The 25,805-nt window shown below is 43.7% G+C and overlaps 1 protein-coding gene across 11 annotated transcripts in view; it reads right to left on the bottom strand.

Annotated features, from left to right (window-relative positions):
- Positions 1–25,805, bottom strand: part of KIF13A (kinesin family member 13A) — a 205,557-nt gene that overhangs the window by 86,131 nt on the left and 93,621 nt on the right. For all 11 annotated transcript variants that reach the window (XM_047732627.1, XM_047732630.1, XM_047732632.1 and 8 more), the window contains exon 4: positions 12,509–12,569. In XM_047732627.1, the coding sequence (XP_047588583.1) occupies positions 12,509–12,569 (61 nt within the window). The remainder of the gene's footprint in view (positions 1–12,508; positions 12,570–25,805) is intronic.

The following is a 25,805-nucleotide window of genomic DNA, read 5'->3' as shown; positions in this document are numbered from 1 at the left end:
TTCTCTAGCACTGGAGTGTGAGTTTCCTCTTTTTTAAAGATTTTATTTATGTAGTCTTTTGAGGGGTTGGGAGACAGAATCTCAAGCAGACTTCACACTCAGCACGGAGCCCGATGTGGAGTTCAATCTCACAACCCTGGATCTTGACCTGAGCCAAAATCGAGTTGGAGGCTTAACTGATTGAGCCCCCAGGTGTCCTGTGAGCTTTAAAAATAGGTGTTGCATCTTAGCAGAGTCCCTGGCAAACAGCAGGCACTTTCATGTCCTGAGTTACTCCTATGCTGACATAGCTGTCCTCAGACTAAAGGGTACTGAATTGGGGGCCCCTTTCCTCATTAGCGAGGACTAAAGCATCAAAATATTGTTTGCTGAACTCAAATATTTGGGGCACCTGGCTGACTCAGTTGGTAGAGCATGCAACTCTTGATCTTGGGGTTCTGAGTTCAAGTTCAATGGGTGTGGAGATCACTTAGAAATAAAAATCTTAAGGGGCGCCTGGGTGGCTCTGGATTAAGCCTCTGCCTTTGGCTCAGGTCATGATCTCAGGGTCCTGGGATTGAGCCCCGCATCAAGCTCTCTACTCGGCAGGGAGTCTGCTCCCCCCCCACCGCCGTGCCTGCCTCTCTGTCTACTTGTGATCGCTCTCTGTCAAATAAATAAATAATCGTTAAAAAAAAATAAAAATCTTTAAAAAAAAAGACTTAATTGCATTAGAGTTTATACTTTAATCAAAGTATGACTGTGTTTGAGATTCTAATGAGCCCCTAAAGACTACAGTACCCTTGGTTAGATCAGGCACTGGGGATAGATGTGAATAGACATGTTAATATAACATGTATCTACCAACTGAACAATTTTGATAAAAATGACAGATTACACTTTTCCTGGCACCCATGGTAACCTCCTGGACATTAAAACAAGATATATGTCACAGTAAAAACCCGAACTAGTCTCTCTGATTTCCATTACACATATGCTTAGGTTTTTCAAAAATCAAGTTCTCTTAGTTACGGTTATGCTTGACAGAATATTCTCCAGATTTATCATATTTAATAAAGCTTTAGTTATAAGCAGGAAAGGAAAATATTCTGGGACATACAAAATAGAATATGAAAGAGTAACAATTATACTGTGTTTCCGGAAAGAATTCATCTCCTTTCCATCCTTAAACAACTATCTCAAAGCACAATTTATAAAAGGATGAACACAAAGATCTATTGTTACATTCATGTATCTTTACAGCTCTGAGTAAGACCGGATTCTAGAGAGACCGAGATACATTTTGTCACTATGGCTTCATGTCTCAAGGGAAATTTACTCTCTTTTAAGACAAGAAATAATGAACACTTTGCCACCTCTACAAAGTTATATCAACATTAATTTTTTTTTTTCAGCTGCTTAGCCTTCCATTGTATGCTTAACTGATGCAATCAGCCCTATTATGGGCATGCAGATAATTTCCTTTTTCTTTTTTCTGCAATATTTATCCTTACATATTTACCTCCAAGCACTTTTCTATTCTCTTTACCAGGCAAAGCTCCAAAAACTCAAATTACTGTGTCCTCCACCAATGCTCCCTCCACAACACGGCTATTATCATTCTTCTCGGTTTTGTCTGAACCACAATTTTCCTTTCCTTTGTTGATTACCTACTTTGTATTTATTCTTTAGCAAATGGATTATTTGGGTTCTAGCAAATGTTTCTTTTTACAAATTGACTGGTTTAGTCATTGTTTTTTTTTTTTTTTTAATTAAAAATGCTCACCATACATATATCTATGTGTTTATTTACTTACTGAAGGAAGCTCTACACCCAATGTGGGGCTTGAACTCATAATCCTGAGATCAAGAGTCACAAGCTCTTCCAACTGAGCCAGCCCAATGCTCCCAAAATGCTCATCGTATGTTAAGGACATTAACCTTTGGTCTATTATACATTGTAAATATTGTTTCCTGGTCTGGCATTTACTTTTTGGTCTTGTGCTGGTTTTTGTCATGCAAAAGCTTTTGGTTATCCATATTCAAATCTTTCATCTTTTCCTTTGTGGTTTTTCCCTACAGTGTATGTTTATGCATAATCCTTATGTATCCTTATGCATAATCCTTATGCAAAATCCTTTTGTATTATTATTACCCCAAGTTATATAGGGATTCACCTGTATTATCTTCTAGGTCTGCTGTTTTTATTTTTTACAGTTTTGTTTTCTTTTTTTTTTTTTTTAAAGATTTTATTTATTTATTTGACAGAGAGAGATCACAAGTAGACGGAGAGGAAGGCAGAGAGAGAGAGAGAGGGAAGCAGGCTTCTTGCTGAGCAGAGAACCTGATGCGGGACTCGATCCCAGGACCCTGAGATCATGACCTGAGCCGAAGGCAGCGGCTTAACCCACTGAGGCACCCAGGCGCCCCTACAGTTTTGTTTTCAAATGTGAACTCTGCTCCTTACAGCTGTGTGACATTGGGCAAGTTCTGGGTTTCTTCATCAGTAAATTGGGAGTAACAGTTGCTACCTTACTGGGTCGCAGGTTATGATCTATGAAGGCAAGCTAGATAAAGCACTTACCACAGTGCCTGGTTAGTATAAGTCTAGAATATATTTTAGTTAATATCCATTATCAATATCATCCCTCAAATCTTTAATCAACTATAATTAATTCTGGCATAGGGAAGGAGGTAAACATCTACTTATTTTTCCTTAAAGTAGGACAATTCTGTGAGGTAATCCAATTTCAAACATAAAAGAAAAGACGCCTATTCTTAGGAAAAATTTTTTAAATTTTTAAATTTGTTTTTTTAAATTTAATTTAAATTTAAATTTGTTATTTCTCTAGATACTTTAGTTCCCATTTCCAAAATTCTACTGACCAATATAATGGTGGGATACTCTCATAGAGGAAAGAGAGAGAGCCAATATATGGTGGTGGGGTGTTATGTTTTGTATGTATTGGGGTGTGTGTGTGTGTACATGTGTGTGCGTATATGTGTTGGCTGTATATGGGGTTATATGTGTGCTGGGCATATGTGCACATGTGTCTGTTGGGGGTGTATGTGTGGTGCATGTGTGTTGGCTTGAGCGAGGGTATGTACGGGGATGTGTGTATGTGTGTGTGTGTTGTGGTATATGCATGTGTGTGGTGGGGTACATGTATGTCTGTGTGTGTGTATGTGTGTTATGTTGGGGCTTGTGAGGAGAGGAAACCAGAACAGTATTACTTAGGACAGGATATGCCAACCTATATGTCCAGTGGAGGGATAATATTTACTTTTTTTCATAACATTAACTCGGAAGGGCACGGGGGTAAAAACCAACATAATAAATCCTATCAATAAAACTGTGACTAGAAACATACTCTGTAGATGTCCCCTGATTTTTCTATCTGGTTCCTTTTGAGCTGTAGGACTCATTGGCTGGGGTTATACTGAATCAGTGCTTCGGTTTGGTAACTTTCAAGGGCATCACTGGGATGGTAGGAAACAACTGTAAAAAGGCCAGACTATCAACCGAAGCCCCAAAATGCTCCCTGTGGACTCTTACAGCTTCCTGTCCTCCTCAGCACAACTGTCTCTCCCTGAAACACAAACTACACTTCACTCTGTGATAGAGAGAAGAATAAATATCAAAGACCCTTATATGGTCTGTAAAGGAGAGACAGAAGGTTTCCTGCTTTGTTCATTTCTATTTTTTAAACACAGAGGTCCCCTTTTCCAGCATAAGGGGAAAAAACCAACTTGCCAACTGCTTTTTGAAGCTCACTGTGCAAAAGAATGGGGCTGTTTGTATTGGATGATGGGAATCAGGAACCCCGTAAAAGTTGCAGTATTTTCACCTACACGTTTCCTGCCCATACCTCAGCCTCAAGCAGAATGAACTCTCTCTGTCTAGAGGAATGCACACCAGCCCCTAAGGGAAAGTTCAGAAGTTGTGTGGGAAGCAGGAGGATCTATGAATATTTGCTTCTATCCCAGACAAACCAAGCAAAGCCACAGCACTGTCAAACCCAAAGGCTTGTGGCTTTTCAGCAGGTGGTCCTTCCACACATGGCAGCCCCATGTGTCTGGTGCGGGGACTCCAAAGGGCAAACCTGACCTCACTAACCATGACCAAGAAGATGCCAATTTCCCCTGTGGGGTTTATGCTTAAAACCTATAACTAAGGGGGCACCTGGGTGGCTCAGTGGGTTAAAGCCTCTGCTTTCAGCTCCGGTCATGATCCCAGGCTCCTGGGATGGAGCCCCGCATCTTGCTCTCTGCTCAGCAGGGAGCCTGCTTCCTCCTCTCTCTGTGTCTGCCTCTCTTGCCTACTTATGATCTCTCTCTCTCTATGTCAAATAAACAAATAAAATCTTTAAAAAAAAAAAAAAACCTATAACTAGGGGCGCCTGGGTGGCTCAGTGGGTTAAAGCCGCTGCCTTTGGCTCGGGTCATGATCCCAGGGTCCTGGGATCGAGCCCCGCATCGGGCTCTCTGCTCGGCAGGGAACCTGCTTCCCTTCCTCTCTCTCTCTGCCTGCCTCTCTGCCTACTTGTGATCTCTGTCTGTCAAATAAATAAATAAATAAAAATCTTTAAAAAAAAAAACCAACAAACTTATAACTACATGGAAAGGTCTGAACACACAGGCATGCCCAAAGCAATCTGGAACACAGTATCATGATTGCGGAGAGGACCCTGTATGGAATTTCTGCAAGTCAGGAAGTTAAACACCTGACCCACCCAACCCTGAGTCACATATATAATACAGATCCGAGTTTCCACGCTCGGGCATCATCTGTCCCTACTGGGGATCCCAGCAATGGATTCAAAGCTGTTACATGTGTGCGTTGGGAACTGGATAGCCAAGGTGATGCTCTTTGCGGGGCCGATAGCAAAGCACAGAAGACCAACCAGGGATGAAAGAGAAAACGCACGTACCATTCACGTGCTCACACCTGACTACTGAAGAGGTACAGGGTCTGTTACAGGGGGCTGTGCTCTAAGAAATGGGAGAACAAAATGGGGGGCATAACCCTTGTCTCGTTTACAATCTGTATTAAACAAGGCAGTCGTGTATAGATCACGGCTGAATAAAACAGCAAGCGTGGCAATTGAGGGCCAGATAGGACATATGCAGGGAATATTTCTCATTTTTCTAAAGCAGGAACATGGAAAAGCATTCAAGAGTTCAACATGATCAGTACATTTTACCAGTGTATGCAGTGTCTCCCGTTTTCCTTCTTTCCTGTCTTTTCTCTTTGGAGTTAGAGTGAAAAAAGAAAAAAAAAAGTCTGAACTCAGTATTTGTGATGTGGGACTCCCAGGTCTGCTTGTTAGGAAGGAAGTTTTTTTCCACCTCTCAGCAGGGCTGAGGGCCGCAGTGATTTTGATGCGTCCGGGCTTGGCAGGTGGCCCAGGTCCAAAGCAGAGCACCTGGACAGTGCAAGAGCAGACAGGCTCTCCACACAGACGTGCCGTGGGGAGACATGCCTAACGTGGACCAGCCTTCGGCACATCCCTCTCCCAAATGGGGCAGCTCAGAAACTGTCCCATGTACTGAAGTTAAACGTGGGTCAACCTAAATGACCAAAACATGCAGAGTTTTGATACAAAAATGAAGCCTTTCAGGATTAACCTGGTGACACTGGATTTAAGTATTAATCAGCTACAGAAGTGTGCCATTAAGGGGCTGGGTAAAAGGATCCTGAGAAACTGGGCCATGAGGGTAAAGGGAGAGCGCAGGGCCACTTTCCGCAGCGGTGTCCAAGGGCGATCAGCGTCCCGGAGTCTGGGCACCTCGCCTGCAGCATGCATGGCACAGGGTGACTCACCCAGAGGGACGTTTCCACCCCAGCAACAGTGCTGGGACGAGTCATGAGCTGGCAGTGAAACTCAGCTCCTCTTTTGTTGGCCTGTGAGGTGGCTGACTCACCGAGGAGAGGGTCAGATGCTGTGCCTGGGATGGGAGAAGCCAAGAAGCCACCTGCCCTGCGGGCATCTGAGAGGGATTGTCTTTTGAGATCTTTCATAGGGTGTTTTCACCCTGTCTGGTATGTTCTCTGCGGTACAGGGACATGGGGACCCAACACCCCTTCTGGACTGGGGGGAGCACAGTCAAGAGGGGATTAGAGCAAAGCCCAAACCAAACATAGGCACTCAGGACTCCAGAGAACATGGGACAGGAGGGAGAACGCTGGCCGGCTTCCATGCCAGAGCACTGGAACGTGACTGCCACACACGGCCACTTTCCAGGGGTGGCAGAGACCAGAGGACAGCCTGGGACTGCAGGAGAATCTGCAACATCTTCACACGTAATTGTCGCTGCCTAAAACCCACCGGTATGACTGCTTTTCAGCACTTTCCCAGGGAGCAGTTTCCTTACCGTAACATGGAGGGGAGGGGAGACAGTAATCGTTTCTACGTGATGGGATGTTCTGATAATTAAATGAGCTACTACAGGTGGGGAGATGAGTACAGGGCTGGGAACCCAGTGTCCCCAAGTCTACTGTCAACTGTGACTCTTAGCCGCCTCTCTGCACACCCTTCAGTAAGTCACACGATGTCTCTGGGTGCCAAAAAACAAGGCATAGATGGGGATGAAGAAAGGAAAGCCTGTAAGAAGGTGGGACCAGGTGGGATTAAAAAAACAGGAGGAGAGGGGCGGCTGGCTGGCTCTGCTGCGAGAGCACAGGACTCTTGATCTCAGGGTCATGAGTTCAAGCCCCACACTGGGCATGAAACCTACTTTAAAAAAAAAAAATTAGGAGTAGAAGAGAAAAGAGAAGCACACACACAATCACACCCATACATATACACACCAATATTTACACACACACACTAACACATTCACATTTACACAAACCCATACTCAAACCACACAAACACACTTATAATCAAATATACACAAAACATGCACACGTACACACATACACACTTACACACGCTCACATTTACACACACACATGCACACACGCACTCTCTCTTTTTAAAAGAATCTAACAATATGAGCTTAGCTTATTTATTTCAGGAAAGTTTTTCTCACCAGTAAAGCTGGCCTAACCCAGAGAAAAGCCAAGGCCCCCCACCATGACCTCACCGGGCAAGGAAACATCCGTGAGGAGGGCAGCGATGTGAACCAAAATGGTCTCAATGCGGGGCACTTGGCACACTTTACCAAACACAAATACAACCCCACCATGAGTAAACTTGAAAGTACACCTCAAAGATTCTTGTGATACAAAAAAAGGGAAAAAAAGGAGAAAGAAAGAAAAGTTTTTTTTCACTGATGTCTCCTTTGACCCCATTTTCTGAATTGGCCAACATTCTCCTCCATCTATAAGGTAGTACGATGGGGTGTGCCCACCGCAGCCTACATCACCCCAGCTGGGAGGCTGTGCTCTGGACTCCCACCAGCTGAACTATGTTCTCACAAAGGGTCAGCTGTGTTTGCTCCTAAACTAGTTTATGTCCATTGTACTTCTCTGTCATTACATAATTTCATTAACAAATGTAAAAAGACAGCTGCTGGTTCTAAGAAAATGAAGTCGGATGCTTAAGGAACAACCTGGTAAGGCTCAGTCACCTAAAGAATTGTCAGATTTGGTATGGGTACGACAATTTGCTGAAGACTATAAAAGAGAAAGAAAAATCTAGAACTCTGCATTCAGATGGTTTTGTTAAGTGTCTTTTAAGATGGCACGCATCATTTATAATGAATCTCCATTTCACCAAACTGTTCACAGAATCAACTACTACCGCTTTTCATAATTCTACAGAAAACATCTGTGGTTTTGATAAACCTAGTAGCTAACAACTATTCTGTGCGAGGCACTTGCTGAATGTTTCTTATAAACTTGAATAACGAAAGAATGAACCAACACAGCACGCTCAAACAAGCATTTTGGAACTTTGCTAAAATATTGGTTCTATTTTGGCTAGTGCTGGCTTTTAGAATATAAATTTTGATGCACAAATATCTTATCTTGTTTCTAATCTGGCTTCTGTTAAACAGTGTGAAAGAGAAATTATTTCTACCTCTGGGCACATAAAATGTCCCATCGTGGGAACAGAATCAAACACACAATGGCTCACGGCTCGGACGCAAACAGCACACAGCTAGGCTAGTAGGACAAGAATCAGACATATAACCTTTCTCCTGGACTGCAGGGCATTAACAATGCCGGAAAACACACGGCTTCAGCAAGTTTGAGCAACATGCCATATGATGAGAATTGTTAGATAATTTCTAAGGCAATAGTTGAGAAGCTTTGGGCCTGGAAATGTTCGTGTCTGCGTTGATTCCCAGATATGCCACCCCCACTGGTTTGTTGTTTTTTTTTTTTTTAAGATTTTATTTTGGGGGCGCCCAGGTAGCTCAGTTGGTTACAGATTTATTTTTTAGTAATCTCTATGTCCAACATGGGGCTCAAACTTACAACCCCAAGATCAAGAGTTGTGCGCTCTATCGACAGAGCCAGCCAGGCACCCACCCCGTACCCCCACCAGACTGGTTTTCATTTTCACAGAAAAACAGATCTGTGAGAGATAGTCCCCCAGTAAGAAGAAAAGTGAAACCAAGGGGACTGGTCACTGTTATTTACCAACATGGCACATCTGAGACAGTGATGAATCATGGACCAATTTCATTATCGAGAAGGTCTTAATTATAATCAGTAGTGATTTAACCATTCACAAGGGCCCATTATCGGTACGACACTCTCAAGTGCCGTCAGTATTCACTGTAATGGCGTTAGAGTCCTAAACGTGGATCTGTCTCCATGTGTGGACATACGGGGTGAAGAGCAGGAGAAGACATGAGTTTATGCAGAAATATGCCAAGCTCTGGGTGCCTCGCTTTGCAGGTTACTGGTTTTTTTCTTTCATCCCGGCACAAGCCTTTTTGCTTCCAAGACTCAGGATTCCCTGCCGGCCAACCATGATTGTGCCTACCTAACCCAAGGGTTACAGTAAGAAATAATACAGTTAAAACACAAAACATCTCAAAGCCCAACTCGGTGTAATGCAATCCGCTTAACAAACAAGTCTTTGAGTTGCCTCTGAACAGTCCATTCCAGCAGCTGTGCGGCCAGGATAAAATGTCTGATTCATGTTTTACCAGAGAGCTAGAGGGGATCTGAGATCATCCTAGGCCACGTCTCCTCCTTCCACAGGCGTGGAAACCCCATAAAGACCCCATAAAGGTGAGCAGCTGGTGGCAAAACTGAGTCTCATCAATTCTAGTGCATTCTCTGTCCACAGGGCTGATGCTCTGGCCCTCAGGACTGCGACAATGTGACCATGATAAAGACGATAGACAGGAAGAGAGCTTCTCCCATGTGCCCGGTACTGGCTTCCGTACTTTCTCCGGACAGGTCCCTCGGCCCTCAAATCAACCCTGAGATGAGAATGATTACCACCCTCTTTTTGAGGAAACAGAGGTGCAGTGAGATCTGGTGGCTCACCGGGCGGTCTGGCGTAGGAGCCCACAGCCCGCGGCCACGCCCTCCCACACTACGGACTTGTGCATTTCTCCGGAGGACAGCCTGAGAGTGACGGGTGCTGCGGTCACTTTGAACAAACAGACAGAACATTCCGACACACCGTGTGAAACGCAGCGTCCTGCCTCTCTTGGCTCCCTCGGTCCCTGTGCCTTCAAGCCTCCCTCTCTGCGCTACCCCTCCTCCTCTCTGCTCCCCAAGTTTTGAGAGCCGCCGGGAGCCCTCTTCATCGGTATCAATGACGCCATTATTCATTGAGCCTGACAAATAGGTCGGTTTCAGGAAGTTCGTGCTCCCCCTTTTACATTTCCTCTACTTCCCATCAGAGAATGAAGGTTTCTATCTCGATGTCTCTATTCACCATTAAGAAGGAACTGCTATTCCTTTTTTAATGAAGAGAAAGGAAATCAAGTCAGTATGAAACCAATGGACGAACCTCCCGTAATATATTTAGTAGGCAGGTTATTTACAATGAATACAAACAAATCCGGGAGAAGAGCCAGCAAGAATTTTACTTTTTGCTAAGGTGGTCACTGGGTTTGCACAATAACAGAGCCGTCCAAAGAACAAGAGAATGTCTCTCTGTGTTCTGTAAATAGGCATTGCTCTTGGAGCCTACAGGGCTGCACTTCTCGGCTGAATGGAACACACTATTTGATGCGATCATGCACACTAAAAGTAGGAAGTTTTAGGCTCTAAGTTTAAAAATCATTTTTATCTTTTTAGATATTTCTGAACATACTAATTTGCAATGCAGAGCTCCAGAAATCTTCAGTTTCACATGTGAATTTTATCATCTGTACTTCATAAAGTTATTTCCATTTAAAAAAAAAAAAGTTTGTCCTAGGGCGCCTGGGTGTCTCAGCCAGTTAAGCATCTGCCTTCAGCTCAGGTCATGATCTCAGGGTCCTGGAATTGAGCCCCACACAGGGTCCCTGCTCAGCGGGGAGTCTGCTTTTTCCTCTGTGTGCTCTCTCTCAAATAAATAAAATCTTCAAAAAAAAAAAAAAGAAGCTTGTCCTATATTCAGGGATATGAGTGATATACTGCAGGAGGCTAGAATGGTCTCTGTGGGTAATAAGGGACAATGTGATTCTAGAAGACACAACGAGGAAAAACACCCTCCCTGAAGCATTCTTTTAACCACATCACTGCAACAGCCCCTGTTCTGCACCGATAAGCCGTCTAAACAAAACTCAGTTTCAACCTCAGAATTCTGTTCAGCCCTTCCCGGATTATGCCCTTCCTTGGGTTTTCTATAGCACTCAAAACCTGTTAAACAGACACTTTAACTCAGGATTAGCTCAAAATGTTTACTGTCATTCGTTATGCATTCTTTTGCTTCCCACCTAACTTTGTGATTTTTCAAGGGCTTCCCTGAAGCTACACACACTGTAGGGGTTTCCTAAATCTTCAGGAACCATTCTGAGACCTGCTGGCTCCCTCACGGTTATAGGAGAGGAGTAACAGCCCTGGGCCAGAGCATGGGATGGATGGTGGGGAGTCCCAGAGCAGAGCGTGAGGAAGGTGGGCTGAGGAGATAAAATAAAGGAGCCTATATGGAGTTCAAGGAGAACAGATTTTTTCTGCAAGTGGTGAGGAGTCCTTGAAAGTATTTGAGAATCGCACAAGCAGAGTTCTAATCCGGGAAGATCTACTTGGCTGTAGAGCCACAGCATTTGTTCTGTTACAGTAGGAAATGTTTTACTTTTGTAGTTTATTTAAATCCCAAAGCACACGCCCAACACCAAAATACACACTGTGTTAACATTCAAAGCAGGCTGTTCTAGACACAGTAGAATTTACTGTCTAAAGTGCTAATGGGCTAATAAAAAGACAAATTAATTACAACCAACATTAAGAAGTACTTATTCACATCAATGAAATACATTTGCTAAAGGGGCAGGAATGATGTCTGGAAAGAAAGGTTCATTTACTCACGGTGAGCAACAGAAGAAATTTTCCTAGTTTCAGATTGTTAACTTTTGAAAAAATTATATATCAAATAACTTCTCAACAAGTTTGCTTTATGTGGCCAGGAAAAGGCTGTCATGAAACAGAATTCCCTACAAGCAAGTGATTTCCTTTTGCCTTCTAATCTTGTAAGACCTGCCTCCTTTCCATCCATCCCTCACCACTCTTTTTAAAAAGCAAATAAGAAAGTCCTTCAGCTGATGTTTTTCTAAGTAGAAATGAGGAGAAAACATTCATAAAGACTAAATGAATCTCTTAGGAAATGGGGACACAAACAAAAGGGTAGGAATCAAACTTCCTCCATGAACACAAATGCTTCCCTCCTGAGCCAAAGCAATTGTGATGAATTCCTCAAAAGGGCCAAGACTCACCAAATAATAAAATCAGTAGTCATCTGTGTTCAGTGGAATAGGGATGAAATGCCTTGAGGGAGGAACACTAGCAAAATGTGGGACTGGGTGGTCGTGTTTCCCTGCAAATGTGTAGTTCGTATCACCAGTGACGGTCAGACATGGACAATTCGTATCAGCAGTGACAGTCAGACACGGACAGTTCACATCACCAGTGACCGACCATCAGACACGGACAGTTCGTATCACCAGGGACCATCAGACATGGACAGTTCGTATCAGCAGTGACCCCGGACATAGAAACCCACAGCATCTGAGCTTGGATTACATCAACGGAGCAGTGAATTCCCGAAACAGCGACAAGGAAAGACGTGCACATTAAACCCCTTCTTCATGTGATAATCACACCAGTTAGCATTTCTGGCTAGAGGTGGTGCCCCATTATTTCTAATTGTTGGAACACCTCTGAAGATAGTAATACCCCCTTTACGGGGAAAGAACCTGGCGCCTGAAAATGAACCAACCGGTCCATGACTTCTTAGCAAGTTAATGGCACAGCCAGATCCTGAAATCAAATCTTGTTGACTTCAAAACCCACATGCTGGAACTGGAAAGAAGGAGTGTGAATTTTATGGGAAAAGCAGAACTGCCGAATAAAGAAAATAGACGAAAACGACTGAGGCCCAAAACTCAAGTGAAGAGAGAGCCAACTTACCAGCATATTTTGTAGTATTAGATTCATCCATGGACCAAAAGCAATAATCAAAGGCAAATACCTGAATGAAAGAACAAATTATTGAACATTAATTAACTGCTAAGAGTAAATCAGACTGCAAAAAAAAAAAAGATCTGCTGATAAACATGAGGGTTCCCGCTACTGTCTGATTAGGAAAAAAATACTGTGATTTTGTTGCTTCATTAATCCAAAGCTGCTTTTGCACTAAATTGATGGTTATCTTATCGTACTAGAATAAGTTGCATATGAAAATCATTATTTATCCAGAATGCAAACAATGTGACATCTTAATTAAAAAATTAATTTTTAAAAGATTTTATTTATTTATTTGACAGACAGAGATCACAAGTAGGCAGAGAGGCAGGCAGAGAGAGAGAGAGAGGAGGAAGCAGGCTCCCCACCGAGCAGAGAGCCTGATGTGGGGCTCGATCCCAGAACCATGACCTGAGCTGAAGACAGAGGCTTTAACTCACTGAGCCACCAGGTGCCCCAATCAAAAAATATTCTTAATGATACATTTAGTCAGAAAAAGAACAACAAACAAAAACAATGACTTCTCACCCAAGTCCACAGTTCCCGTAACTGCTAAAGCCCTTGGCTGGACGCCCATGGCCAAGTAACATGAAAGTGATCAACCTGCATTTGAATCACCTCCTTCTAGCTTCCTGTGATGCTACCACTTACAGCCAAAGCTCCAAACTCCCCACAGGCCCACCTCAGACTCTGTTCTCTCTTTGTTTCAGCATGCCGTCTTGGCCCAAGTCTGGTTAACAGACCAGTAACTCTCTCGGGTGCATTCACGTTCTGTAGAGTCACGGAATGACACTGTGTGTCGGGAAACACTGTCGTGTCCTGCATTGGGATTCTCGTCCAGTCACTGCTTCCGTGCATACGACCACCACTCAGGTTCCAGCCATCGTTAGCAGGCGCAGAGGCCTACGTTCCCCGAAATATATTCCAAGAAACAGTAGTTTCAGGAGATATTCCATGAAAAACAATTAAAGGCTCTGAAAACGTATCCAGCTAAGAAACCCACTTAATTGCTTAACTTTTTTATTTCTCCAATTCATTTCAGTGAAGAGACCCTTTCCTGAGTAACAACTATTTATTAACATGCCTCGATACTATTTCTCAGTGTACCCTGTTGGCAAACTCTGCCTCAAAGGGCCGGGGCTCCCTGTTACAGCCTTTCCCCCTGGCAGTCCGCACAGCAAATTACAGACCTCCCACGGACAGGAACCCTCCCGAGCTTAATCATTTCCTGCGACTGTAAGCACTGCGCAAACAGAACCTGAGCTCTGACTGGCATTTGAGACTGGCTACGACGAGGCATTCCCCGCTCCTGTCCCCCAGCCTCCTCGTGCTTCCGCTGAACTTGTCTGTACCTTGGAACTGGGAGGATCGATTCCACCCCTGTCTTTGTTCTCCTCCTCATTTACACCCTCCCAAATGCTTCCTACTTCTTAAGGCCCAGTTGGACACATTTCTCTCCCAGGAAACATTTCTCGGCTAAATCCAAGGGAATTACGTCTCTTCTCCGAAATCTTACAATGCCGCTTCTCTGTCTTCTTGCCGCTCTCATGCCCGTGAACCTGCTTTCCACTTACCAGGTTTGCGTGCCTGTTCCACCTCCAGGGTAGATGAAGTTCCTTGAGAGCAGGAACCACACCCAACTCATACTTATATCCTACAGCGTTCACAGAAGCTATTTATGGTATTTATTGAATGATTAATGGTAGTAAGACCTTGCAAGAAAGCAGGTACCTTCTAAATCCTAAAAAGATTGAACTGTGCTCCGAACAGTTCCAGCCCTGCGTGCAGGCCGTCGCAACGGAAGCAGATATGTACCATGTGCACAGCTTGCATCATCAATCTCAAATCCAAACTCAAATATTGCTACTTATGCACACTTATTCGCTCTGGTCTTATAGCAACCAAGCTTAAAAGGAACGGCAGTCTCGGCCAACAGAGTGCGTGATATTTACTGCATTTCAGGGCTCCTCCAATGACTCGAGACCACACAGGCGAAATCCGGTTCCTCTTTCTGCGTCTGGGCAGCACTGAACTTCGGCACTTGTCCTGAGACATGACAATCTTTTTTTTCAAACATTTCCAGAAAAGGAGATTCCACAACCTTCCTTTAATGGCATCTTATAACACTTAAGTTCCATTCTCAGGACATTTTCCCTTTCTTTTGACATAAGTCAACTCTCCTTCCTTTAAATGGCCCAGAGAGGCTATTTTCCATTTTTCTGTGTATCTTCACGGTTTTCCTCTAGAGTCTCAATGAATTCCTCTTAGGAGTTGCTATATTCAGTGAAATACTCATTTATTCCCCCCTATATTGATTTTTCGTACCTACCTACAACTTTGAACCATTTGCTTTTGCATATGGAGCGAGAAAGCTAAGAAGTTCCATTCGCAGTAATGCTACTTGAAATAAAATGAATTCCTCCCCAAGTTTTGAGGGTCTACCTCTCAGTAACAATCATTTCCTATTCTGTGCCAACTTCCACTTCTAGCAGTTAATAAAGTCCATTTTGTTCATAAAAAGGGAGATACCAAAATTTTCACTTTAAGCATCTGTCTCCTAAAATTCAAACAAATGTTAAAACCCCGCAGAGTTTTCAAATGAAACAAACAAAACAAAACAAAGCCATCCACGGAGGAGAAAAGGCCTGTGACTGTACTAGAGGATCCGACTGGTTTTTGCTTGCCAAATACTTAACTCTCCTTGACCTGAATTATGTCTTGGATTTCACAACCTTTGATCACAGGCATCTGAAAATGGCCATCCTTCAAACCATGGAGTATAGGTTATTATTTTATTAAATATTTACCACTAAGAAGGCTGAAGTGCAGACATCTAAGCAATTTCCCTAAAACTCAAGACAAGTGAACAGAAAAATTCTTATTATTTTTTTCTTCCTTTAATGCAGGCGACAAGTGATCCTCCCTTCCATGAAATTCTGACTTTGGAGGTCCTGTGGCATGAGTTCACACATGGCTTTTTTTTTTTTTTTTTAATTTGACAGAGAAAGATCACAAGTAGGCAGAGAAGGGGGCGGGGGAAGCTGGCTCCCCGCCAAGCAGAGAGCCCGATGCGGGACTCGATCCCAGGACCCTAAGATCATAACCTGACCCGAAGGCAGAGGCCCAACCCACTGAGCCCCCCAGGCGCCCTCACACGAGGTTCTTTTGGACGCCTCAGTTCTTGTGTATGGGTCTTACTTCCAATGGAAACGATGAGGTTCTTGTGGACAGGGACTATGTTTCATGAATCTCATAGCGCCTGGGTCAGGATCTCATACAGAGCAGTCACCGTATATAGTATTTTCTCAACAAACAAACATAATACCCATAACACCAGGAGAAGGAGCGGAATACAGACCAAGCACAGAAGAGATGTGAGAACTGGCAAGAAGCAACAGAAATCTAACTGCAAGATGTATTTTTAGATGTTTCATTATTTTCATGTGCATTTTTTTCTTAGTGCACAATTGGTGGGGGAGGGGGAGAGGGAGAGAGAAAATCTGCAGCAGACTCCCCGCTGAGTGCAGAGCCCAATGGTGATCCCACGACCCTGAGATCACGACATGAGCTGAAATCAAGAGTTGGATGCTTAACCCACTGAGCCCCCCAGGCAGCCCTCATATGCATGTTTTTGAGAGAATTTGGTTCCTTCAATGGTCAAATACAAATCTGGTCACAGGATGAGCACGAGGGTCCACATGGGCACCATTATTCCATGGCTCAGGTGGCTAACAGGTATGGCCACATCATGTATAACTTGTAATCTGCACAGAGATTAGAACAATCATTTGTTGTTAGAACAATTATTTCTCATGATTGTTACTGAAACAGTTTCAAGGGTGTTCAAAATAATTTGTCTTAGGTAGTCCAATCTCCTGCAATCTTGTTAGTCCCATACACTATTCACAAATTATTATCCTTCTTTAAATGGCCAAATTTAATTATAATTCAATCACAAAAGGTTGGTAATGAAAGGGACATGGTTTTCTTTGGTCTTACAGTCAGTTATGATTTTCTAATACAAAATCCACCAATAAGTCAAAAGAGGTAATAAAACCATTTTCTTGAGTTATTTCTTAGAAAATAACCACCTCAAATTAAAAAAAAAATCACTGTTTTCAAAGCCATCACATTATATTAAAGAAATAGGTGAAGACTTCAAAATCATTCCATTAAAATTCCTAAATGCTTATTTCATCTATTCATTACGAAGTTACCAGCATTCCAACCAGAGTGTGGGGATGGCGAACTTAACGCATACAACTGACTTAAAAAAAAGAAATCAAATTTGGAAACCAAGAATTAATTTCCTATTTTGTCAGCGCTGGTCCACACTGTGAGCATTTTTTGTGAAGGCACCCATACCATCCACGAACCTTTAATTACGTACAGAGTCAAAAGGACAGATGCTCTCCACTTGTTTTTAAAATCTGAAAGCCATCGTCTTCACGGTTTCCAAGAAAATTTTACTCTACCTTCTCAAAATCCCACTCCTTCCTCTTGGCTTGCAACTTGTAAAACTCCTACCAGCCTTGAGTTCCCTGCAGCCCGCTGTTCACATCTGTTCCACCTTCACAGCTCTCTTCGAACTGTTAGCCCTGCACCTCTATGATCCCCTGAACGTCCAGTACAGTCACAACAGGCTGTTTTTAATAAATGTGTTGAGTGACACATCCTGAGGCAACAGACCCAGGAGCAGGAAGAAACACAGTCAAACTCTGTCCTATCTAAGAGTCCTATCTCTGATGGTATTTCCACAAAATTCAATTTTTAAAAATGCAAGAAAGAATCTTCTGTGTTTCCCTGAAGAACCAGAAGGCATTGGCATTCTAAGAAATGTGGTCTGTAGTCATTTTCTGACCCATAAAAAACCAAACGTGCAGGAACCTGCAATTCCAACTACCTTCCATGCATCCTGTCTAGCAGTTAGCATTCACCAGTAAGTCCTCCAGTCGTACAATGATTAATCCACAAAGCAATCAACAAATACCTATTTGCCACCCTCCTCAATTTTAGGTACTATGGGAACTCAAATATGTATTAGGCATGTTGTCTGTATTCTATTTACTTATAGTCTATCTAAAAATAACAACATAAAACAATTATCCTTGGGGGGGGAGCACATTTTTCCCAAAAACCTTTTTTTTTTTTAAAGATTTTATTTATTTATTTGACAGACAGAGATCACAAGTAGAGAGGCAGGCAGAGAGAGAGAGGAGGAAGCAGGCTCCCCGCTGAGCAGAGAGCCCGATGCGGGGCTCGATCCCAGGACCCTGGGATCATGAGCTGAGCCGAAGGCAGAGGCTTTAACCCACTGAGCCACCCAGGCACCCCTCAAATGTCACTTCTTTATGAAAACTCTCTTAAGGATACTTAATACTCTGAATTTCTTATCTGACTGGCCAGACTTCGTGTGCAGGGGTGGGGAGGGACTGTGTATAAGAGAGACTAGAGATTCATTCCCTTTCTTCTGCTACACTATTAATTCTTAGAGGTCAAGATTTTGGTTTTCCTAACGTTTTATTGTCCGTAATTCCACAAACCAAAAAAACAAAAACAAAAACAAAACACTTAGAATTTACTTTGTAAAGCAACTTCTTGGCAAACCACCTTTTAGTTGGACGATCTTGCAAATCTGTGTTTTCTCATGTCAATGCTGCCGTGAACAGTGCACGCTGGCTGGTGTGGTCCTTCCCCTGCACTACACCACATAAGACACCATGACCGTACCCGGTCCAAGTCTCCGTTTCTCATTCAGCTGTGGAAGCGCCAGGACCAGTGTCACCCTACAGACATTCTGTTTATTGGACTGTGTTTCTTGGATTGCACTCCTGTCCTGACAAGACAGGAGCAGGCTCCCCTATTCATCTGTTATGTCCAGGGTCAGTCAGATCTTCAGCTCTGGGAGTTTTCACCAATGACCAAGAAATCCTCTGGGCATATAAAGGACAGTGGAAAAGTCCAGGGGCAAAGGGAAGAAAACAGAATGTAGACCCATGAGGCAGTCCCTCCTTCCTGTAACTATTTCCCTCTCCTCACCTCCCTACCCAGGGAGCTACAGCTCATTCTTCGAGTCCTGCCCAAAGGTCACCTCCTTCAACGTTTCCTCAACTTCCCTCCTCCGTGCTGTCTTAGTCAAAAGCATAACCTCTCTAATATACCCTCTACTGAAGTAACTACCCATCTTACATTCAGTTGGGATTGTGGGAATTTACACAAAATACCTGCCAATACGAGGTTTGGCGTAGAACAATAACGCAGGACCAGCAGCTACCATGATCAGCGCTGATGGCATCTACTCCTAGACCCCTCTCCCCAGACAGTACTACAGCTACTAGTTGGGGAGGGTTTGTAATGCACCAGGTACCATTCTCAGCATGTCAGGGTCTCAGACAGCTGGAACCTCCCCCAAGACAAGGACTGTGTGGACTTCTTTATTTCCTACAAGTATCGACGCAGTAGGCAGATTGATTTTCTTAATAAAGTAAAGAGAGGAAAGTAAAAAGGCAACAAAGTTCACATGGCCATGAGTGGACGAGACCCTATAGTTTCTGAGGTCTGTAGCGAAAGCATCCATGCAAAGCACCCGCCCCTACATCCCAAATCCAGAGCTGAAAGGGCTTCCCACTCTGCATGGACGTGATTTGCTTTCCATGAAGGAGTGTGTCTCTCTCCTCTCCTTCTATACGGTCACCCTCCTCTCTTTGCACAATTCATTCACTGTTCACATCTGCAGACCCAGCTGCTATCGGCAGCCCGTCCTGGCAACTATCAACTTTGAAACTGAGCCCAAGATCTCTTCGCAAACCCCCATGTCTCCAGTTTTATAAATACTGGCTTGCGAATGTTCAGTTCTGTCGAGTTGAAAGGCCACAATTAATATGAAAGACAAGTGCCAAATCTGTTTCCATTTCACCACATTATTCTAAGAATTCAATCAGAACCCCTCCCCCCAAAATTACTCTATTTCATGGCATGTCAAAATTTTCCTCTTGGTGCCAAGTTTCAACACTTTTCCCTTTCATCGCTTTCTCCTAAGTCAGAGATGGGAAGAGTCATTTAAAAAAAAAAAAAAAAAAGAGGAGTTGAATGTCGTTAACCTTGAAGAAGCAGGACTAAAACGGAAAGGAGAGCAGGTCACTGAAGCCTGTCTGATCCCTGACCATCTCCAACCACCGTGACGTGCAAGAGCGGTGTTGCCAGCACGAACTCCAAGCCCTTACTTGAGCCTATCTGCTCCTGTTCATGCTCACTGAAGGGCTCCCCATCTCAGGGAATTTATGATCTCCTGGAGGAAACAGCTGTGGGCAAGTGCCACTCTACATGGCAGTCTGAATTCCTAAGGGGACCTGGGGAGGTGGCTCTCTGAAGACCTGGTTTGTCTTGGTCATAAGCATCTATGAAGCTAAGAGCCTCCCTTCTGTCAAGCCCTCACACTCAAATAGAGGGAAGTCACCAAGAAAAGGGAAGAGTGTGGTATGCAGAAGGCAGTGTAGACCTACAAAGATGAGCAGTTGCACTGTGGGACGGGGGTGAAGGAAGTGGGGCAAGGCTCTGGTTTCTAGAGAAGGCAAAGCTGGGGGTAAACTCTGATAATCATTAAGAGGGCAAGTAGGAAAGGCATTCCAGGTAAAGGGGGAAGCTGGCAAGCAAAGGAGAAAAGAGGGTGAGCCTGACTGGAGTCATTTGCAAGAGCAGCGGGGAGGGAAGCAATAGTGAAGAACGTGGCCAAGCCGGCCATGGGAGACTTTGTGCACCTTACAGAGAAGCCTGGGCTTTCGTGTGCTGCGGATGACGGGGCCACATTCTCACTTTAGAGGGCTCACTGTGGGGGCGATGTGGATGAGGGACTGGATGGGTAGAAGACCAGAGACCAAAGAGGCCAATTAGCAAATCATTCTGATGAAGGTAAAAGGTTTTAATTCTCAGCCTCAACGGGGATGGAAAGAAACTGTAGTTAAATGCACTTTTGGGGGAGAGGGACAGAACCCCATACCTTATTTATTTGAGAAACAGCACCTTTACTTTGGAGAATTGTACTAACTACCACTCCAGCCACTTGGTTCCCAGGAGGTACTGCCATGTTCTTATGGGGCACATACAATCGTATATTCTATAAATGCTTGCTCAGGGGAGGAGGCAGGAAAGGCACACAGGCGCTCGAAGTAGACTACTCAGTTCCCTAATCTCTTGGCCCTAGTTAGCTGGTCCTAAAGTGAGTGTCTGACTTGGGATTTTGGGATTTGGGACGAAGGAAGCCAAACCAGTCTCTCACGTGACCAGAGTTGTAAAATCTGGGACAGGTGGAGTCCATGTTTCTAAACACATGAACCAGAGAAGCAGACACAGCTGGACAGCAGTGAGACAGAGAAATGAGGGGGCCCACATGGGAACGGAGACAGGAGATGGGGAGATATGGAGAGGCGACTGCATGTGAACCCCAGCCACTTCCCGTCCTTTAGTCAACACGTCTCAGACTCATTCTCATCTTCCAGTCCATCCAGTTTGGGTTCTCGTCACTCCCAGCTGCTAAGACTCCCGACTACTAGCATAAGAAGTAAACATGAGAGACGGTAAAGGAAAAGTAACCAGCTGGGTCACCCTTGAATACAGGACGAAAGGAAGGGTGGGGGTCAACAGCCGGGTGGGCAAAAGCACCAAGGGCGAAAACCACGCAGAGTTTCAATAAATCTGAAAGCAGGAACGAGTTTTCCCAATCTGAGACCAATATCGTAACAGCACAGAGCTTCACCTTTTACACTGTGAATGTACAAACCCATGGTGCCTAAGCAATGCAGGGCCTAAGCAACGAATGCCAACTCATCCCCATACTCCATTCTTGTCCTGCTTAATCCCTTTATCACTCAGTTCTAAAATCTGCTTCACCTGTTTTACCCGTCCCCCAACTGCCTCCTCTCTGGCAACCGCCATCTTGTTCTCTACAATCAAGGGTCTGTTTCTGGTTTGCCTCTTTTTTCACTGTTTGTCTCTTAAATTCCACACATGAGTGAAATCACATGGTATTTGTCTTTCTCTGACTGATTTACTTCACTTACCATGATACTCTCTAGATCCATCTGTGTTGTTGGAAATGCCAAGATTTCATTCTTTCTTTATGGCTGAATAGTATTCCATTATATTTATATATATTTACATATATTTATATATACTTATATATATTTATTTTATGTATTTATATTTTATATTTCATAAGTAAAAACATTATACTTATATAATATTTTCTTTATATATTTTATTTATATATTAGTAAATAATACACACACACATCACATCTTCTTTATCTTTTCATCTATGGACGGACACTGGGCTGCTTCCATAATCTGGCTATTGTAAGAAATATTGCTGTAAACATGAGGTGCTTATACCCCTTTGAGTTTGTGTTTCTGTACTCTTGGGTAAATACCAAGTAACAGAATCAATGGATCATAGTACAGTTCTATTCTTTATTCTTTGAGGCACCGCCATACTGTTTTTCACAGTGGCTACATCAGTGTGCATTCCCACCAACGGTTCCTTTTCCTCTACGTTCTTGCCAAGACTTGGGGCTTCTTGTGTTATCAAAAGACTGTAGCCGTTCTGACTGGTGCGAGGTGATATCTCACTGTGGTTTCCTTTATCCTTCCCTGATGATTAGTGTGACCACGTTAACTTTCTTATACAAAAATCCTAAACGATTCCTCACAGCCTACCAGACTGAGACCAGACACCCAAACCCTCCATAAGCTACCTACTTTCCCAGTTTTCTTCACTTTATTTTTTGAGACAGAGAGAGAGCACCCATGCGTGTGTGTGTGTGTGTGAGTGTGCATGACGTGAATGTGTGCGTCAGGGTGGGGGGTGCACAGGGAGGGAGAGAACATCAAGCAGACTCCACCCTGAGCTCAGAGCCCAACATGGGGCTTGATCTCACAACCCTGAGATCATGACCTGAGACAAAATCAAGAATCGGGACGCCTGACCAACTGAGCCACCCAGGAGCCCCCCTTCCCAGTATTTTAATACGCAACTGCTTTCCACAATCCAACCAGACTTTGCACTTCCCAAGGCAGCTGTGATATGTGAAACCAATATATTCTTGGTTTTCCTCTCTGGTTCCTGATACAGAGCTCTTAAGTCCCGTGGAATTTTGTGAGTGACACAAGGGCCTTTATTTCTGACACAGAACTCCTAAATCCCTTGGAATTTCCCTAGTGATAGAGGCCTCTGTTGTTCTAAATGAAGCAACTGCTGGTAGACTCCTAGATAGCTTCACAATGGGGGTTGGCTGCCAGAAAGACCAAGCCTTGACCAGAAGCGTGGAATTTTCAGCCCCATACCCACAGTTCTCTGGGGAAAGGAGAGGAGTTGGAGATTAGAATAATTGATCATACCTGCAGGACGAAACCTCCATTAAAGCAGTGAAATAACAAGATTCAGAGGGCTTCCAGGTTTGGTGAATGCATCCACATGCTAGAAGGGTGACACACTCCAACTCCAGAGGAACAGAAGGTCCAGTGCTTGGGACACTTCCAGACCTAGCCCTACATACCTCTTTATCTGGCTGCTCAACTGTGGCCTTTATAATAAGCCAGTAAACCTAAGTAAATGTTTCCCTGAGTCTTGAAAGCCATTCTAGCAAATTCCTGAACCTGAGGAGGGTGTCCTGGGAAGCTCTTGTTTGTGGTAAAGTCAGATGGAAGTGTGGGTAACCTGGGGACACACAACTGGGGATTATAGTGTCAAAGTGGGACTGAGTCCTTAACCTATGCCATCTGGACTAACTCTGGATGGTTAGTGTCAGCTGAATTGCCTTATGGGATATCCATCTGTCGTCCAAAGAGAATGAGAGAATCACTTATTGTGGAAATGCCACACGTCTGGATCAGTGTTGTGACTAGAAAAACAATTTTCCTATAACATCAATTACCTTGTTTCTGTTCCTCAAATACATCTTGATTCTTGTCCCATATCTCTGCCTTTTGAAACCATACCCATACGTGAAGGAACTCCTCGAACCCACTTGTAGTTACAAAGCCCTTCTTCCTCTGAAGTCGTAAAATACTCAGCTTGTGAATGATGTTTATCATAAACTATTTTCTGTTACCTATGGGGCTGAAGGTTTCTTTTTTTATTTTTAAAGATTTTATTTATAAGCAGGGAGAGCAGCAGACAGAGGGAGAATGAGAAGCAGACGCCCCACTGAGCAGGGAGCCCAATGCGGGGCTCCATCCCAGGACCCCAGGATCATGACTTGAGGCGAAGAGGATGCCTAACGGACTGAGCCCCCCAGGTGGATTTCTAGAGGACAGGGACCACCAGTTAAATCACCTCTTCAACCCCACAACCTGTTCACACAAGACTTTTCACAGATGTTCTCAATGAATACTTGTCTACGAAATGACTTTTGAATGGATAAGGAAAAAAAATGATTCCTAGGAAAAACATACAGCAGGAAGGCGATGAGTCTATGCAGAGCCAGGCTCTTGGACGCGGATATCAAGGCAGAACTGTAAGGGACGGCGGCAGGGCTGCCACGCTGAACTGAAACAGCCAGCACAGGGCTCTGCACGGACGCTGAAAAGCTGCTGCATCCTCAGCCACGTGTCTGACCGCAGACACGGCTGTCCGACAGAAACATGATGTGAGCCACGTATCTAATTTAAAATGTTTCATGTTACAAAACTAAAGAGATGAAATAAAATTTTAATATTTTTTACTTAACCTAATCTACCCAAAATAGTTACCTTATATATTTTTTTCTCATCCTAAATCTTTGATGTCTGATGTGCCTTCTGCATGTGTGACGCATCTCAGTCCTGACCAGTCACTTGGCACATGCTCAAAGCTCACATGTGGCTGCACGGCGGCTGTCCCAGACAGCATAGGTCTGGAGCCCCTCTCAGGGGAGGCCAACCCCTGGTTTTCGGAAACTCACCAAGTGAATTGGGGGAGGCAACAGAAAATGCCGACAGTCATAAACTGTAAAAGGTGAATGAGATGGTGTAAGCTGTACATCACAAGATTGTCCCCTCCTTTCTTCTGAGCAATTTCTGTAAAGTCAGATTTGGGGTACACTGGTTTGACTCCTCAAAGGATACTACCTGCACTGTAATGTCATTTTCTTCTGCTCATGATTTTGCTGACAAAATTATGGACATATAGGAGGGATCAAACACCTTGAAGTTCAGTAGTTCCTAATCACACTTATAAATAAAATTCAAAAACAGTTAAGGTGAGTTTAATTAACAACACCGAATTGTTCAAATAAATCATCCACTGATTTCTGAGGTAATAAATGCAATGATGGAGAGTTACAGAAAAAAAAAAGGAAACTGAGTAAAAAAAAGAAGTGATCTTGCAGACATTTCTATCTTCCCCAAACTCTTCCTTCTTCCTCCTTCCTCCTATCTTTGCTCCATAAAACCAAACAAACAGAAAACCTGCTTGACACGCACGTGGTGTAACAGGACGTATATGCGATCAGAAGGCCTAGGACTGGAGCCAAGCTCTGTCACTGGACTGTTCTGGCCAAATTCACTCCTTCCCATCAATCTCCTCTTTGAATAAGAGGGTCTGAATGGTCTGAGTTCAGAAACTTACTCCGGCTCTGCCGTGCTCCCGGGGCACATGGAAGGTGTTCAGTAAATACTGACAGAGAGGAGAAAACTCACTTGTTCTTCTGTGCGTTTCAATACAGCTCCTCAGGAAAGTAAGACACTTGTGCCAGACATGACAAAGCATGAAAAGTGAAGGTTCCTAGAACATGACAGACATTCTGAGATCCAACAGGGAGAACTGGAACCTGCTCCTTTCTAAAGGCAAAGCTACTGGGACTGAGGACATATCCCTGTTCTTCAGCAACAGAGCATGCATAATGGCATAATTAGTGATTCTCTACACACTTGTCTTCTCCCTCTGTACCACCTCCTGCCAAAATCCAAAGTTTATGAGAAGGTAGCTCAACGAACAAGCATTAATACCCCTAAGACAAAACCCTGGACTCAAAACTAGTCGCACCAATAAAGAAAAACACACCTACCTCGATACTGAAAATTATGAGACAAGTCTCTTTGTTTTCTGTTTGGCTTTGTTTTGTTTTAATAAGGAGGCATAAAGCAGGTGTCTCTATGTTTGTCTAAATGCTTTTCTTTTTAAGGGAAATAGGACACATTCCTATAAACATTTCGTAAGAGCTACTGGTGAGAGGATTAAAGGTATGTACTTGGACTGTGCTAAAATTAAT

The sequence above is a fragment of the Lutra lutra genome, chromosome 6, assembly GCF_902655055.1.
Source record: "Lutra lutra chromosome 6, mLutLut1.2, whole genome shotgun sequence".
NCBI lineage: Eukaryota > Metazoa > Chordata > Mammalia > Carnivora > Mustelidae > Lutra > Lutra lutra.
Note: the sequence above shows the minus strand (reverse complement) of the source record. Positions and strands in the feature narration are given on the sequence as shown.